This window comes from Aptenodytes patagonicus, chromosome 2, assembly GCF_965638725.1.
Source record: "Aptenodytes patagonicus chromosome 2, bAptPat1.pri.cur, whole genome shotgun sequence".
Lineage (NCBI taxonomy): Eukaryota > Metazoa > Chordata > Aves > Sphenisciformes > Spheniscidae > Aptenodytes > Aptenodytes patagonicus.
The window spans coordinates 8,524,742-8,542,926 of record NC_134950.1 but is presented as its reverse complement, the minus strand read 5'-3'; the positions used below and the strand labels follow the sequence as shown (position 1 = coordinate 8,542,926).

Sequence of the window (18,185 nt, the reverse complement as noted above, 5' to 3'; positions counted from 1 at the left end):
TCATCCTTCCATCCAAATTCCACTGACATTGCTGTCCTCGCTAAGGAGTTGCATCACCAGAGATATTAAGCAGATACTGATGTAAGTCTTCCGGCCACATAGTCACACAGTTTTTCTTTTCTGGGACAAGCTGATAATTCTAGGGAGTCTGGAAAGCGTCTTCCCCCTCCCACTGCACAGTGTTGTACAATAAGCTCCGACTGCAGCTTGGGTTGCAGCGGCTGTCAGCAAAGATGAAGCTGTAACAGCCACAAGATGGAGATGTGATCACGTTCCTCAGCTGCTGACAGGGACTGCTTTGGTGACTTACCCAGATCTCACGCCACCGCCTGAAGCCACACGCATTAGGAAAGTTGTCAGGCTTCCTTGATGAACAGGTTGCTCTGATGTGATGCTCTTGCTGCCTCAACCTGGTAGCTGAGCGTAGCTGGAAAGCTCTTGAAGGTGAGAAATGTTTAGGCTGTAGGATTGCATGTTTATATAAACAAGCAAAATTTCTGTTGGAAGGGAGGAGTCTAGTATTGGAGAGATCATAACTCAGAAAATTTGCTTTATGGAGTTTTGGCTTCTCTGCCATTAAGGCCAGTTTGACAGGAATAAGTTCTTCATATCCCTGTGGAGGGAAATGAAAGAAATTGTGTGGTCCCAAACCAAATCTCCACAGTCCTTTTGCAGGAGCAATGCCTTGTTCTCACCAGAAACATTGATGCTTATCTGCATCTTGGTCTCCTAAGCTACACATCTATCTCTGTTGACCAGCTTTGCATTTGCATTAAGAGCGAGAGCTCACCTAGCCTCCAGCATGGCTCCCAGTAGATGCTGCTACTCAGCCTACCCATGACTATGGCTGAAAAATGTGTTGAGGTTTTCTTTTCTGTTTAGTTTTCATAAATGATACCTGCAGCAGAAAACCCTGGGGCCAATTCTTCAGGGGAAAAGAGGGTGGAGAATTTGCATTTTGGGCTGGTACTTGAAGTTTCACTGAAAACAGTCAGGAAATTAAACTTTATTTTTTGTTTTCCCCCCAAATAGGCAAATGATGGGATCAAGCAGAGATGGCTCTGAAACTTTAAGCTTTCCCTCCTTAATGCATACTGTTTTTCTTCCAGGCCCCTCAAAGTGCGAGGTTGAGCGGTACGCAGCCCTGCGTTACCAGCATGCCTACGTGCCGTCTTGTGATACCAATGGGGGCTACACGCCAGTGCAGTGTCAGCAGGGAGGACAGTGCTGGTGTGTGGACACCAAAGGGCAAGAGGTCCAGGGCACAAAGAGACGAGGACAGCCCCCGGCCTGCGGTATGTATGAAGTTTGGAAAAGGAAAAACGAGTACATCTCTTGTGTTCATTTACTTGCTCCAGTCTGTGTGCATCACTTTCATTTTTCTTGGAAAAATCAAAGGGAGTTGGGGGCAATAATTTGATAGTAATTGTCGAAATGTGGTGCAAATGCCAGCCCTTGTCCTTCGGTGCTTCCCCCAGCTGGTGTCTGTGAGAGGCCAACCTTGGTCTGTGGGAAATGTAGGAAGAGAAAAGGAGCTAACAAGCACCGTTGCCTTGTAGATCCATGTATGCTTCAAATTCAAGCCAGGCCCATTCACCTTCCCTCTCCAAACACTTCATCCACTGTGGGAATTTTGTCTTTAGAAAGAAACCTGAAGGACCAGTTCCCTTCTCGGCTCTGACAGATTCTGATGTTCAAAAACTGGGATCCAAAAACCTCCCTGGGGTTAAAAGCCACATTCTAATAAATTATTAAATATCCTATTCCTTTTATTTTCCTTTATAACCTTTGTTTAGCCTTTTAGTTTTGCATACAGCAAGGCTTTTCTTTGCAGCCACGATATCTGTCTCTTGACTCCAGGGGCTGGGGCGTTAGGTCAGAATATCTGGGATAATGTAAGGAAGCCAGTGATGGTGGCTTTGGGTTTTACCTCCTTCCTTTGGTGAAATGCTGTGGAACTTCTAAGGCATCTCTCATCCTGAGCATTTTTTTTCCCATCTCTGTCACTGCATATTTGGCCATGAAAATTGCCAAATCCAGTAAAAAAACCCCAAACAATTCAGAAAAAAGTGTATGGGTTTGGGCTTTGAGAGATTTCATTAAGAATATGTTGTCGTTTAAACTGGCAGGCAGCTAAACACCACACAGCCGTTCACTCACTCCTCCCCCCCCGCCCAGTGGGATGGGGGAGAGAATCGGGGAAAAAAAAAGTAAAATTCATGGGCTGAGATAAAGACAGTTTAACAGGACAGAAAAGGAAGGGAAAATAATAATAATAATAATAATAATAATAATAATAATAATAATAATAATAATAATAACAACAACAACAACAACAACAACAATAGCAATAATAATAATAGAGTATACAGAATAAGTGATAGTGATGCACAGTGCAATTGCTCACCACCCACTGACCGATGCCCAGCCAGTCCCCGAGCAGCGGCCCCCCCCGTCCAGCTTTCCCCAGTTTATGTACTGAGCATCATGTCACATGGTATGGAATGTCCCTTTGGCCAGTTTGGCTGTGCCCCCTCCCAGATTCTTGTGCACCTCCAGCCTTCTCAGTCGGTAGAGCACGGGAAGCTGAAAAGTCCTTGACTAGTGTAAGCACTACCTAGCAACAACTAAAACATCGGTGTGTTATCAACATTAGTCTCATCCTAAATCCAAAACACAGCACTGTACCAGCTACTAGGAAGAAAATTAACTCTATCCCAGCTGAAACCAGGACAGAATACACCATCAAATCAGTGCCCCAAATGGAAATGACAGCAGAAATGTCAAAGGGCCGGAGGGGAGGAAGAAACTTAAAAACCTTCACTCCAAAGCACATTACCTAAATATTCAGGATTGCGCTGGAGGGCTGGGGGAGCACAAGGTCTGAACGCAGGGCCGCCTTCGGGGAAGGTAATTGCTCTGTCTGCGAGACACAGTCTTACCATGCAGATAGAGAAGGAGGAACCTACCCTGGGCGTCACAGTTCCAAGCCGCTCAGACTGCTCTGGGCACAGAGAGGCTTACTGTGAAATGAAAATGTTAGCATGCCTCCGAGGCTGATCACCAAGGATATTGCAAGGGAACCTCTGAGAGGCCTCGCCATATGTTGGGACTGGTTGTTTTCTCTTTGAATGTGTTTTGCTGAGCCCTCCTGATGATTTTCTTTTTTTTTTGGGGTGGGGACAATGACTTGAGGCTGCTTGCAGCTTTTATTGGCGGACTCAGGAAATTTAAGCAGGGAAAAATTTCTGCAGAGGTTTTTGCAGACTAACTCCCAAGAAGGTGTTTCATGAGGATATAGCTGCAGTCTGTGTTCAGACAGCTACATGCCATGTGTGTGTCTCCAGTTCTGCTCTGTTTTATTTCTCTTTAATATCTTCGACTTTCACACTCAGCAGCGTGAACGCTGGAGGACATTGGGTACTTGCATGACCTGGGGCACCAGGCAGTCCTGCTAGGGACATGCTCCTTTTCAGACCTTTACAGTAAATTTACCCCAGCAGTGCTTTTCTGTTTATTCCTTCTCACTCTGCTTTGATTTGATTCAACAGTGGGTAGGAGGGGAGAGCCTTTAAAGACCGTGATTCTACATTTGTTTCATATTAGCATACTTGCGGGATTGTGGCTTACAGTAATTTATTGGTCCCCAGAGGAATGTTCTTGATCCCTCTTACCAAGAACCAACCCTGAAAACAGAAGGGGCCCATCCTACAGAAAATGCCTTTACAAAGGAACCACTGTGAGGGACCCCGAGCCCCTGCCAGGACCTGTGGAGCAGGACAAGGGTGCGAAAGGAGGAGTGAGAAAGATGCTGATCACAGAGCCTCAGATTACTTGCTAATCTATTTTAGCAGCTTTTAAGATTCCCAGCTTTTATCCTTACTGTTAACAGGATTTATGACTGCTTTATCATATTGCCTGAATGTGGAATAAATGGGGATGGGGCAGGGAGCCCAGGGGAGGCCACACTGGAGCAGACCAAAGCTGTTTATCCACCATACTGTCCCCTACAGGGACAGCAGTGGTGCTTAGGGAGAAAGTGTGAGAAACATGGGAAATGCATATAGCTTCCATATATCCTCCCTGTTGCCTGCAGGCTAGGGAGTCCCCGCATTGGAGGCTGAACCCAGATCATTGTGTTCAGCACTCCTTTATGGAGTCATCTTCCAGGGACTTGCCTAATTGCTCTTTAACCTTTTATCCTTCCTAGCATCCTCTGGCAATAAATTTTATGATCATAATTATGTGCTCTACTTCTGGACCATTCCAATTCCTGTACTGTGAGAAATACTGAATAATAATTTTCTATTACGAATGATGTGGAAAATCTTGGTTTTTAAAAACCTTTATCATATTTTTCTGTCCAAGCTGAATAGTCTCTCCTACTGGAAAAGCTGTTCTGTCCTCAAAATATTTTTGCATCCCTTCTCTGTAATTCTGCTGCTTTTGCACCCCTTCCCTGTAATTCTGCTACTTTTCAAGGAAAGGTAACTGTGTAGCACATGATGGAAGCTGCTGCGTGCATTCCAGAGATCCAGTCAGTGCCATAACCATCCTGTCTGGTTCTCAGTGTTTTTGTATCTACTAAGTCTTTCCTTTTTTGATGTCTTTTGAGCCTTAAGCTGACATTTTCAGAGGTCTTTCTTCAGTGATTTGTTGCATCCTAACTTGGAAGCATTGCTGTCTGTGTGTGAATGTACAGACGGGGATGGATGCTTACACACCTATGACATAGCTTGGCCCAGGATGTGGGTGGCCAGGGCCACTGTTGGTACCCTCAGTACCCTGACATTTGACTATTTTTGTTGAAATTTTGTATTTTTTTCCTTTAGAGCTCATTTGTGAATGCCATTTGGTCCTTAACACTCTATTACTGCTAATTTTAACAATTTGTTTTCAAACCTCTTGTAATGCACGCTTCACTATGAAACTGAAGACCTAGGTAGGAAGCCTCCATAAATTCCTCATTAGTGGGCATTGGTTAAAATAACTTTCTGTTTTTCTGCAGTCTATTTCTTTTTCTTAGGTTCACATATTGTGCCTGGATTGTTGGAGGTTTTCATTAGAAGAAGGCATCCTACCAGAGAGTTAACATATTTGGAAAAGACTTTTATTCATTCTTTCAGCCACAGGAACAGGAATGAGGATTTACATTGGGACACAATAGAAACAGAAAAAGACTACAGAGCAGACAACTCAGACGTGGTGAAGGAATGTTTCCTTTCACTTTGTGTCTTGACTGGAGAATTCTTTTTATAGACCACATTCAACAACAGTTCAAATTTCCTTATCAATGTGCGTGATGCGTAGTTGAGGAACTAGAGACAGGTTAAACTATACTTTTATGTGGCTTCTGCTGAGACTGCTTGAAAGATAGCCATAGAGTTACAGGTTTTGGAAGTTCCAAAATTTGCATTTTTTTTTAAATTTTGTCTAGGTGAAGAACAAGTGTGCATCGCTGAGAGACGACGGGCCTTGTCGAGGATCTTTTATGGCCCTGCTGGGTACTTCAGTCAGTCCAATTTGTTTTCCATGCCAGATATGCAGTCGGAAAAAATAGGTGGCTTCTCAAGACCCTGCCCTCCCTCCTTCAAGGAGCTGTTTCTGGACTCTGGATTGTTGTCCCCAGTTGCACAAAGCCCATATGTCAGCCAGATTCCTGGGCTAGAAACCACCCTTAGTGAAGCCATCACGGGGATGTTCCCATCAAGGGAACTGGCTCAAGTGGCACTGCAATTTACTGCTAATCCAAAGCGTTTCCAAGAAAACCTCTTTGGAGGAAGGTTCTTGAAGAATTTGATCCAGTTTAACTTCACAGGGGCACTTGGCACTAGTGGGAAATACAGCATTGGCCAATTTTTCCCACAGGAGGATGTGGCAGAGAGGGGTAACGGCCAAGGCCTTCCGGAATCAGCTGAGGCATTTTCATTGGAGGTATCAAAGGGGAGCTCAATTTTGAATAAACGTCTGGTAGGCAGTTTTGGCCGCACAGTGACTCTACAGGACAATCAGAATATGATGAAATTACTTTCCTCTGTTCTGGAACTACCAGAGTTCTTTACTTTTCTTCAACAAGTGATTTCTGTCCCCAAAAGCATTGCTGGAGATTTAGGTGAAGTGGTGAAACTAGCATTGGGATCCGAAGACTGTGGTGAGGAGCAGAGAGACCTGTTTGTTCCAACATGCACCAAGGAGGGGAGGTATGAGGAAGTTCAGTGCTATGCAGGAGAGTGCTGGTGTTTGGACACTTCAGGTAAGGAAGTTCCAGGCTCCAGAGTTCAAGGCAAACATCCAAGGTGTCCCACTGATTGTGAGAAGCAAAGGAGAAACCTGCAAAACTTGAAGCAAAGCCTGCCTGCGGGATCAGATCTTTTTATTCCCTCTTGTACTGAGGATGGAGACTTTCTGCCACTCCAGTGTCATGGGACAAATTGCTTCTGTGTTGATTTGAATGGCAAGACTATTCCAGGAATAAGGGGAAAAGCTGGAAAGCCGATGCAATGTAAGTCCTAGGGACTGGGAATTTAAAGATGCTTCCTTATTGTGTTGGGATTTCATGATTCTTTCTTCATATCTGATTATATCTGGAAATGTATGGATGTTGTATACAAACAATATTGTCCCCTAACAGGAAAGCGAGTCAGCCCTATAGTTGCAGGGAAATAGTGGGAAATACAGTGTACCTAAACCTTGATATCTTAAGTCTTAAAGAGGGTTCCTGCTTCTTTCAGTGGGTTAGGGTAGTCACACTCAAAACAGAGGAGCCTGAGGTCTTGCCTTGTTAACAAGCATGTCATTGGCATCTGTCTCTACTTAAGTGTGTAGCTAGTGTATATAACATCCGTGATGCCCATGAGACCTGGAGCATCTGTGTAACTGAACGTGACCCATGCCAAGTGAAAAAGCCTTTTTACTTCCAGGACCAAGTCACCTGGGCACAGTCACTGGCTCATCCTTGTCCTGAGAACTGAAGAGCTTCAGTGCCTTAAACCATGAACCTCTTTTAGTCTTTTAGCTCAAGAATATATCCTGAACTTGGTAGCATGTCACAGGAGTCCAAACGTAGGAGAGGAATTCAAAGGCTAATAGGTTTCTCATAGAGGTCATGCAGTCAGGCCAGAAAAGTGTGTTGCAAATGACTTGTCAGACATCAATTTGGCATTGCAACTTGCTTATAGACTATGAACTGCCTCTTCTGCCCTTCTAGTAATGTAATGCAAAGGAAGAGGGAGGCACATAGGCTAGGGATATTTGTCTTTCAAGTTTCTGTGAACTGAAAATGGCACATGAACAGGGAGAACAGACCAAGAGAAGAGCCTGCTTCTCATTTTGGAAGGAATAGCAGAGTATCCAGCAGATGATAGTGGTACATAGTGAAGGACCTCCTTTGAATAACAGTTTGCAGAAGTAGTGGGGAATTTATCGCAATGATATGAATTGGTAGGGGATTTATATCTAGCAACCCATCTGTAGCGCAATCAAAAATAAACAGGTTCATAATTCTCTGCTGCTCAAAAGGAGATGAGCTCCTACCTTTTGCTAGGCTTGTAGAGCTGCTTGGTGGCAAAATGAAATTTGGCTTTGGAGATGGCAGAAAAAACTTCCAAAACAAACTCACTCCACCATTTTGAAGGATGATATTTTTATATTCAGCTGCAATATTCAGAAGAGAATAGGAAGAGAAGACAACAGAATCTGAAAATTCTGGTTAGGTCCAAGGGGAAATAAAATCAATATTATCCTACTATTCAGATGGTTGCTTTTGCAGGGATTGGCTGAATAAGAATTAACTGCCAGATTATCAAGTGTATCTGAAAATACCTAGTTGGTGTGAACAGATTCAGGAAGGCATTTAGTGGCATCAAGCACCTATCCCCCCCAGGAAGAACTACAGGCACCTAATATGCTCAAATATTTTAAAAAATCATATCTATATGCACCTTTCAGTGCTCACATGCCTTTGGAAATCTTACCCTAGTTCAGCATGGGAGCTTAATAGCATTGGCCCTCTTAATAACAGGCCAGAAATGTTGTCGTTAGTATTGGGATAAGTGACCAAGTTTTAGTAATAGAGTTTATAGTACTAGGGGGGTAGGGGGCATTGTATATCTTCAGCACATTCACAAGATGTGCTATGCATGTTTTTCTTTTCCCCAGGCCCAAGTGCTTGCCAAGTAACAGCTGGTCAGGAGTTTCTAAAGGCTGTGAAACTCCTGTTGTCAAATCCAAGTGCTCTGTCTCAGCTCTCCAGCATTTACCTCCCGCAGTGTGATGCTGACGGTGCCTGGAGGCGGGTGCAGTGCAGTGGACCTTCTGAGCAAGCCTTTGAGTGGTACGAAAGGTGGATTGCAGAGAACAATGAAGGCAAAACCCTGCCTGTTGCTAGTCTATTGAATATCATAACTGGATATAAAGAGACGTCTTCCAAAGGCTTTTCAGCTTTTATTAAAGCTTTGTATGAGGCTGGGCACCAGAATGTCTTCCCAGCATTCACCACGTATTCCTCCTTCACTGATCTCCCACCTGAAGTGCTGGAAGGAAACGTGACCTATGCATCTGAGAACATTTTACTGGATCCATATACGTTCTGGCAGCTTCTGAATGAGCGGTTGACCTATTACCCAGGACCCTATACTGATTTCAGCGCTCCATTAAGCCACTTTGAACTTCGTGATTGTTGGTGTGTTGATAGCAAAGGAAAAGAGCTGCAAGGAACAAAGGCAGAAGTGAACCAGGTCCCAGCATGTAAGTAACAGAATTTCTGGCACATAAGTAGCAGTGTTTCTTGTCTTTGCTTTTATGCCACAAGAAGAAAGTCCTTTCAAGTGCTATTTGGACATAGAATGCTTTTGAGGAAGATACTTAGCCAGATGGCAAAGGACACTGAAGTTAGAAACAGTGTGTGAAGAGTTGTATGGAAAATTCATGATTACACTGTAATGTAAATGACTTTCAAGAATGCCTTAAAATGAGGCAAGAGGAATTTTCTCTACTGTTTCTTACTCTACAGTCAAGAGTAACAGATATCCCCTAGAAGTCACTAGGAGAAGAGTGAGGCCAGCACTGAAGTTTGGTAAGCCCTCTGTCTAGACATCTCCACCAAAGCTGTTGGGCCCTCTTTGGGATTACTTCAGCAGATGACCTATACTATAAAGGTCGTCACTAAAACCATTCTCATCACATAGTAGTTTTCCAGCTGGGAGGAAGAGACAGGACAATGAATGACAAACTTCCAAATGGGCACGGAGTGCTGGAGATGCCAGTCCTGTGGGCAAATGGGGAATAAAGGGGACAAAGCAGATTAGCAGAGAGTTATTTTAGTGGAGAAGCTTTCACTGAGCTTGTTCAGTGTGTTGAGTTGCCATTTCTGAGTCAGTAGATGTACGGAGAGGACAGGTCAAGTGTCAGCGGCCACTCTGGACCCAAGGGATATACCTTCCGTTTCCTTTCTCACTCTCTTTTCTGATTATCCTCTTTTTAATGACAGTGACTGAGGGACAATTCTGTAGAGGCATATAACTCCATTTCTAACCAATGAGGAGGAGGTAACTTAAAATTATCAAGGCTTTGGCCCAAGACTTGGAGAATGTTTGGGTGATTCCTGGTACTCTTGGATTCTTGTGGTTATATAGCTAAGCGTTGACGAGTCTCATTTGCTTGATTCATTAAGCAATTGAAAACCGAGCAGCTGCAGGACGAAACAGAAGATGCTAATTAAAAGGCCAGCTAGTTTTCACATGCAAATCTTTACTGGATTTAGATGAAAGGCATTAAAACATCCTCTGGTTCTACAGGTCCTGGTATATGTGAAGGTGTTAAGCAGGAAGCCATGAAATTTATGGAGGAGGCAGAGCAGCTCATCCTGGCATCAAATAGTTCCCACTTCCCTTTTGGAGAAAGCTTCTTGATGGCAAAGGGAATACAGCTCACAGACAACGATCTCCTACGTTCTGCTCGGCCCTATGAGACAGAGGCGGTGGTCTCTGAAAAGCTGTTATCGGGCAGTGACTATGCTCTCCAGCTGGCTGCATGGTCAGGTAGGTGAAAGAGAGATGAGAGCTTAATTAAATGGATCAATGCCCAGGATCTGTGCAAGAGTACTCTGTGTCAAATTCAACTTTGCTGAAAAACAGATGCAACTCAGCAGGTGTAATTAATCAGTGTAATTAATCTGCCAACCCAAGAGCTGATTTCGGTTGTCTTATATTTATGACACAATACCTATATAAGATCTGGACACTTACCAGCCTTTATGTACTTGTAGCATTTGTTAATTTGCCTTCCAAAGTACAGGGAACATTCAGGTGTTTGCAAACATGTACATTTAAAATACCTTGTATTGGCCACTAATTGCTTTCTTTTACTTATCTTTTATAGTCTTGCATTTCTACTGGCGGAGTCACTTTACTTCAAAACGTTCTGCTGGGGAAGCAGCGCAGCTGGGATTTCTCCCTTACATCCCACAGTGTGATGGCCTGGGAAACTGGGAGCCAACTCAGTGCTATGAGAGCACAGGTGAGCAATTGCTAATAAGATACTCTGGGCTGTCTGAACAAAGAAAACTAAGCAGAATTCTAATAAAAAGATGGAAAACCTGTATTCTTGTAGCTGAACTGGAGAGAGGTGATATGGTCTACAAGATGGGTGGAAAATTGACTGGAGTGAAGGACTCAAGTGGCAGCTCATTGGGGCTCAAAAATCAGTCCACGTTCAGTTGGTCGCTGCTAGTAGTGTTCCTTGGTGGTCAGTTCGGGGGCTGGTGCTGCTTAATGCCTTCATTAATGACCAGGACGATGAGATGGAGTGCACTCTCAGCAAGTTTGTGGATGATAGCAAATTGCTCGGAGTAGATGATATGGTGCAGGATAGGGCTGCAATGGAAGAGTTTCACCAGAGCTGCTACAATTCCATTCTCACCAGTGCTCTCAGGTGTGGTCTACTTATCTCTGGATAGCAGAGTTAACTGTGACTTAGATTTACCGACCACTTTCTATAGTGCTGCTGAGGATGAAAATCTTACCAGTACGCAACAAAGCATATTGCAGTACATCTAAAATAAAGCTGCTTTTCTTCCCTGGCCAGGTCATTGCTGGTGCGTGGATGAGAGAGGACATTATGTCATGGATTCCTTGGTCTCACGCTTGGCAGAACTTCCCAAATGTCAGTTGTTTTTTCTTCCTAAATATTTGTCTTTACTTGTTCTTAGAAATTTTAATTTTTATTGAAAATTCTCGTATGATATGCATGAAGCAAGGCTTGTTTGTAACCATTGCAAGAAAAGAAAAAGGAATTTTATGCTTGTTTTGCTAATTCATTTAATTTTACTGTATCTGATTTTGGCTTGCGTGATTTGTGAATGGACCCTCTACTGTTGGTGGCCTTGCTTGAGCAGGGGATTGGACCAGATGTCCAACCAGATGTCTCCAGAGGTCCCTTCCAATCTCAACCATCCTGTGATTCTGTGGTTATCAAACAACGATCAGGAAATCCCTGCCTGAGGCTGTAGCAGAGCCTAATGGAGATGTGTGAAGGAGCTGGGGATGTACCCCTTTCTCTAGCTTAGGTTTGAGAACCTGATTTTATTTTAACATGCATGTATGTTTTCCCTCTTACAGGCCAGACATCATGTCAGCGATCTCGAACCAATGCCTTAATTTCCAGCTGGAGACAGAGCGGTTCAAAGCTGGATGCCTCTACAGCTGATCTATTCGTCCCCTACTGCCTTGAGGTGATTTAACATGACTTAGGGAGGAAGAAACAAAACCTCCCCTCCGCGGTTTTGCTTACACCATGCCAAAGGCCTGTACAGTTTCCATCTATGCTCCTTAAGCATCCCTTGTACATTTCTATTAACCTGAAAGAAAAGGGTAAGACAACAAACATCAGGCGTTGCCCTGCATAAGGCAGAATTTAAATAGTTTTGAGATGAAGACTGGGAGTAGGAAGCTCTGTCCCTGCCTACGCTTCCCTCCTACAGGGTGGCTCTGCCTCATCCTTTTGCAGGGCTATGCTTAAAAGGCATGACTTAATTGACTGACATCTGGGGGGCTCTTTCTTCCTGAGCTGTGAGAGAATGTCAGGATGAGAGGGAGTTGGATGCAGGTACCCCAAAATAGGGTCCATGATGCCCTCAAAACATGGCAGTGATCAGGATAGAGCCCTGAGACGGGCAAGGAACAGATATTTCAAACCAAGATTATACCAGGACTTCATCTCAATGGGCTTTCAGTCTGCATACTGCTTCTCTCAGGGCCTGGTCTGTGTATTAAATTAGGTAGACTGTATTTTAATATTTTGTGTTTCTTTTCAACATGTTGTATTAATGGACAAATATAAATATAATCAAATATTTTAACCAACCTTTGGGGTATGGATTGTGGTGTGTCTGTATTAATATACATTGCTCTGCAATGACATGTAATTGATTCTTTGTAGACAGGAGAATACGATGTGCTACAGAGATCCGACACAGATATTTGGTGTGTAGATCCTGTGTCAGGAGAAGTATTTCAGCGTGGCAGCAAAGATTTGGATGGAAATCCTGAGTGTGAGTAATGCTTTACCCACAGCCTGTGACGCTAGTGGCAATGCCTCCTACTTTGTGGCATATGTACTTTCCTTTTCAGAATGATGCCCATGAAACACAGGGGGCTTACAGGTTCTTCTTGTCAGGGGGTGGTTCCACACGCTCATGTCCCTGTTTTGTTTGTTTGTGGAGACCATAAATATTGCTGTTCCATGGTTGGTTTTTTTCCAGTTTTGAAGGTATTAAAGTGGGACATTTTGACTATTTTAAAATGTAAATAATTGTATTGTTACACTTAAAATGACCTTGCTCAAAAACTCTTATTAAAAAGATTAATTTGATTTAAAAAAAAAATCAGCATCTAAATGATAAGCTATCAAATTTATGGCAAAAAAAGATGTTAGTGCAAAATAAATATCAGTATTTTTTCCACTATTTTTTTATTGATGCAAATCCATATAACCTGCACTTGAATCTTTAGAAAAAAAGTGTGTTTTCTAGTGGAAGTAAAATTCCACATTTCTATAATGATTCAAATTATTTATGGTTTCATGATCACTCACCTTTCCTCCTTATACAAAAACAGGCCGAAAGCACTGCTGTTTAGGACAATTCTGTACATTAGCGTAGTTCATTTCTGCAGATGATCAGTTTGTTGTCTTCTGCTCTGTATCTTGCAATGAATTTCTCTCTTTAAAGGTCCTAGTTTCTGCAATATGCTGAAGTCTAAAACTAGTTTACGAGAAGCTGGCAAAGGCTACATCCCACAGTGTGAAGGGGACAACGGGACTTTTTCACCCATGCAGTGCAGCCAGGATCAAGAGACCTGCTGGTGTGTCTTTGACAATGGAGAAGAGGTGCCAGGGACACGAGTAAGCAGAGGAAGACCTGCATGTGCAAGTGAGTTCCTGCTTGAAGCGCATTGCTTCTGAGCAAGCCCAAGTCTGGAACTTGACCCAGATCCTAACTGTTTCCAGCATTTAGTTATATTTAAGCTTCTTTGTTCAGATCTTTACAGAGATTTTTGCTCAAGAGGTGTGGTTATCTTTATGTTATAGCAGATTTCTGACCTACCTGGGCACGATGTCCAGTTTTCTTCAAGTGCTTTGTCAGGGCAAAAGGAGAAGGGAGTGGATCTTTGACTTTTCTTTATTCATAAAACTGGTTAAATCAAAGCAGTTGAGCTATTAAACTTAGCTAAAAAGTCAATCTGAACAGCTTGCTGCAAACTTGAACCTGTTCCAGTCTGAGCTGGCTCTGGGATTAAAAGCCATTCAACTGACTAAAGTAAGAATTGAAAAACGTATGCTTCTGCCATTCCTACTCTTGCTTTGCAACCAGAGTTGTGAAAAGGATGTGCCAAAACACTACATGTTCACAGAGTATTTCCTGCATGACCAGAGCTGCAAAGCACTGGAATTCACTCATGGTTTCCAGTGAGATGTCCAAATGGGAGACATTTGGATAAATTTAATTTGCGATGGCCTTTATACATCTCCCCATCACTGAAGTGAAGCAAAACAAATTAAACTTTCTACAAGGTTATGCTCCAAAGCGTAATGATTAGTGGAAACTAGAGATGTAAAAAGAAAACTTTCAACTGGTGCCTGCAGGACACTACTGTTTCCATAGTTCTTTTGTTTTTTTTTTAAATAAGAGCTGTTGGTAGATTTAGGAAAACAAGACCACATGATAAGAAATTGCTTCGGTTTCCTTTTGTGATTCTGTTCTATAAAGAGCAACACACGCTCGCCAACCAAATACCCGATTGTGTCAGCCCAACTGGCTGTAAAGCATTTTAGTCAATTAGGTAACTCCTCGGCCAACTTGGAAACCACCACCGACATCATTTTCTTTGAACTCTCTTGTACCAATAGGGAACTACGCGGATGGGATTTTATGAGAAGCTACAAGGGGACCCCAGGGTTGTATCATCTGCCCCATGCAGTGTAGTGTTGTGTGGAGATGCCCAGCTGAGCTCTGAAGAGATGAGCTCCAGAGCTAGGGTGGTGTAGCCATGTGAGCGTAGCAGTCCAATACAGGTTTCTAGCTCTTCAGAGAAGCAGAGCTGATCAGTCTAACAAGTACAGTGCTGCTGCCATCCTGCTTTCAGGTTATGGGCTAGTATCTCTGTGGAACACGGGGCTGTGTGATATTTATTTTGTTTGGACCAGCTGGAGGAACTCAGTGTGACGCCCGGCACTCAGCAGTATGGATTGACTTTTCCATAAACTCTGAAGGTGAACACGGAAAAGTGGAAGCGTTTCTAGTAGGCCAGAGAAAAGTCAGAACTAGTTGTAAATGTTAAGTCCTTGATATCTCCTTCGCTCCATGACAGCTCATTTTCTAAATTTCCCCTTAATTCTAAGGTAATTTATGGAATATGTTCTAAGGAGGGTGTAGGTGTACCCCAAGATATGCTTCTAAGATGACTTTACTTTTTGTGTGCACATCTGATGTTTCTTGGGATCCTGTAATGCTGTGTTTTTCCTAGAGGAAACAGTGACTGAATGATTAATGACCTTTCTTTTTTAAAAGACTGAGCTGAGAGAGAGAACTGCTTTGAAAATATAGTGGAAACCTGGCTTTACTGACAGCTATTTGTTATTTTCTGCATAGAAATACCACTGAAATAATCTTTAATGTTTTTCCTGGATTTTGAAATAGCAATGGAACTTTGTCATGATAAACAACTTAGTTATTGTGTAAGAATAGAGAAGCAAAAGTTCTTTTTCCCCTCAGTCTATCCAGCCTCTAGTCCTGGGAACTACTAATAATTGTTCTGGAAAAAAGGAAGGGAATACTATCTCACTACCTTGGAGATCTTGTCTATCAGCAAAAGAAGCTGTTGTGGTGGGAAAATACAATAAACTTCTCCTCCAACGTCAGAACAGACAGCTGTAAACAGCAAGTAATAACTTCACAGTGCCCAGTGCATGCAATGAGGTTTTCATTAGCTTAATAACTTCCATCAGAGGTAGAATCTAACTTTTTCTAGTTGACATGCACTGGAGAGATGATGCCAAGTATCCTAGCAGTCCTCACATGCATCTCCCATCCTCATGCCCACTTTCCGCAGCTCTGAGTGGAGATAGAGGAGAGAAAGCCTTCCAGAGAAGGTCATGGAGACAATAATTTCTTTACAGAAATCTTTAGAAACGCCTATGAAAGAAATGTCAATATTCAACTGGATTCTGATTCACTCTTACAGGACCAAGAAATTGGGGCAGAAATAGAAGAATGACAAAATGGTGCAGGCTTGATAACGATAGTAAATGAGATGACATCTGTAGAGGGGTAAATGAGCAAATTACTGATTTTGAACTGAAACCTGTGAACCACACCAGGAAACCATCCATCACTTATGTTTTGGGGGCTGGTTATTTTTCTAGTTTACATACCAACTCTCATTGGAACAGACAGTAAAAGACTGTAGCAGCATATAGCTGAGACTGGATTTGACTTGCTGGATATAGAAATGTGTTAAAGCAATAAAAAGACATAAACTGATTTTTATATACTTTGTATTAAGAGATATTAAAATAATTTACACGTAATGGTGGATGCAGTTAACATCAGCCAGGATAAGTATTGCTATCTCTTTTACAGTGATATATTTTGGTCCTAAAATCTCGGGAGGTTTATTAAAAGTTTGTTAAGCGAGGATGCCAGGTTTCCACCTTTACTGAAAAAGAGACTGGATACAGTCAATGAGTGAAGAGGAGGAATGTAGTGGCCCTATTTACAGAGTTATTGCAGAAGAGATGCTATAAAGGGGACTTGGGAAAAAATGCATTTGGCAGTTCAGAGAGACAGATATGAAAGCCTTTTATTTTGGCATTGAAATGCTCAGGGTTGGAAAACAAAGATGTACTGTGCACACTGGATCCCAGATTCATCCTGCAATGTTTTAAGCTTTAACTGAAGTGGCTGCTAAGTTAAGGAATTAACCTCCATATCTCCATCAGAAGGGGAGAGAGAGGTTGCTCAGACCTAAACCATCAGCAGTGTTTACCTTTCTCCAGTGACTAGGGAGGTTGGGACTGATCTGAGCATTGGTATTTGGAAAATGATCTATACATACACCAAGCAAGTCAATTGTATGATATGAGAACATCTTTTTCTTTATATTTTTTTCTAACTGAGGAAGTCGTTTTTTCTTCCTATGTTTTGTAGCTCTAGAACTCAGAAGTGTTTGATTATTGCTAGATATATTCAGTAATTTGGTTGGGATTTGGCTAATATTGAGTGAAGCAGTTGGTTTGTACTGATTAGTAGAAATTAATTATCATTGTAGTTAGCCTGCTATAAAAGTCTGTTACAGTGGGCTAGCAGGGTTGAAATGACTGTATTGATGCAGAGTGAGTTGATAGGGTAAACTTTGTGCTCCAACTCCAAAGCTGTATACTACTGTTAAGGACCTGCTGAGTCACCAGAAATATCCTGGTGCTGTTGAAGACACCATCGTCATGAGTTCCTGATCTTAAAGTTTTCAAACTTCACTCTAAAGGGAACTGACTTTTTTTTTTGCCCCTGCCTATTTCCACTGGATATCTTTTGTAAAGGATTGTTCTGCTGACGGTTAGAAACCTCCTTCTCATTTTCTGCTTAAATTTATTCATGACTGTTTTAAAACTTATCTGTTCTTAGAAACCATGCATGTAGCTTTCTGGACCCAGTGCATTACCCATCAAAGCCAATATGTGTCTTTTCATCAGCTTTAGTAAACTGAACCATGCTGACATCAAACCAGATCCAAGTTGGGATGAGTGGGAAATGCACAGGGTGCTGTCTGGGTTTTCTCTGTCGATACCAGGGTTATGCGGACTTTTTACTATCATAGTATGCCACTAATATATCGCCTTTCTCATGTGCCTAAAGGTCCGCAGTGTACTCTGCCATTCGGTGCCTCATCTGTTGTCAACGGAGCTGTATTTTGTGAAAACATTTCTGGGCAAGCTTCAAGCGTTCAGCAGTGTTGGCTGGTGTGCCACCAGGGCTTCCACAGCGCCTCTTCCAGCACGTCGTTTCAGTGTGATGTGCAACAGCGTCGATGGGTCTTGGCTGCCCCGCTCTATCAGGCCTGCCAGAGTATGTCTGAACTGCCATGGGTTGGGAAGGGTGCAGAGCAATGTCAATTGATGTACAAAAATGCGCTTTCATCACGAAGCTACTGTGTGAATGACAATAATAGGACACAACAGTTATATGGGAGTTGCTAAATTAAGGTGCAGTACATTAGTCCTGTCTTCTGCCATATTCATCTCTGTCTCTTGGCTAGCTCCTATGCCAGAAACAGTCCCACTTTTCTGTAATAATATAGCTATAAATAGTTATTCAATCTATATGCAGATTTTTCTTTGCAAGTTAAAAGATGCTGGCATCATGAAGTGATTCTGATGGAACCACTTAGTCCTGGAAGAACAGATGAGCACCAGATGTTTGAATTTGGCAGAACTTGACTGTTTATCTGCATAATCAAGTCACTGTTACTTCTGCATCTTTTTGCAGCAGTCTGTTCTTTAGGAATATTGTTGTCTTTGTTGGCTGACTTGTGGTATTTTTCAAACCATTTTTCTTTCAAGAAAAAAATGGCACTTTAAATCTTGGAAGAATCAGTTGTCTAGTCAGAGCTCATGTAATCAGATATTAATGTTAA

The 18,185-nt window shown here is 42.5% G+C and overlaps 1 protein-coding gene across 1 annotated transcript in view; it reads left to right on the top strand.

The window, feature by feature from the left end:
- TG (thyroglobulin) overlaps positions 1-18,185 on the top strand; it is a 165,800-nt gene that overhangs the window by 12,004 nt on the left and 135,611 nt on the right. The window contains exons 8-17 of the mRNA XM_076329064.1: positions 1,110-1,295; positions 5,438-6,502; positions 8,158-8,745; positions 9,795-10,037; positions 10,378-10,515; positions 11,083-11,160; positions 11,616-11,728; positions 12,436-12,547; positions 13,226-13,426; positions 17,408-17,617. Of these exons, the coding sequence (XP_076185179.1) occupies positions 1,110-1,295; positions 5,438-6,502; positions 8,158-8,745; positions 9,795-10,037; positions 10,378-10,515; positions 11,083-11,160; positions 11,616-11,728; positions 12,436-12,547; positions 13,226-13,426; positions 17,408-17,617 (2,934 nt within the window). The remainder of the gene's footprint in view (positions 1-1,109; positions 1,296-5,437; positions 6,503-8,157; positions 8,746-9,794; positions 10,038-10,377; positions 10,516-11,082; positions 11,161-11,615; positions 11,729-12,435; positions 12,548-13,225; positions 13,427-17,407; positions 17,618-18,185) is intronic.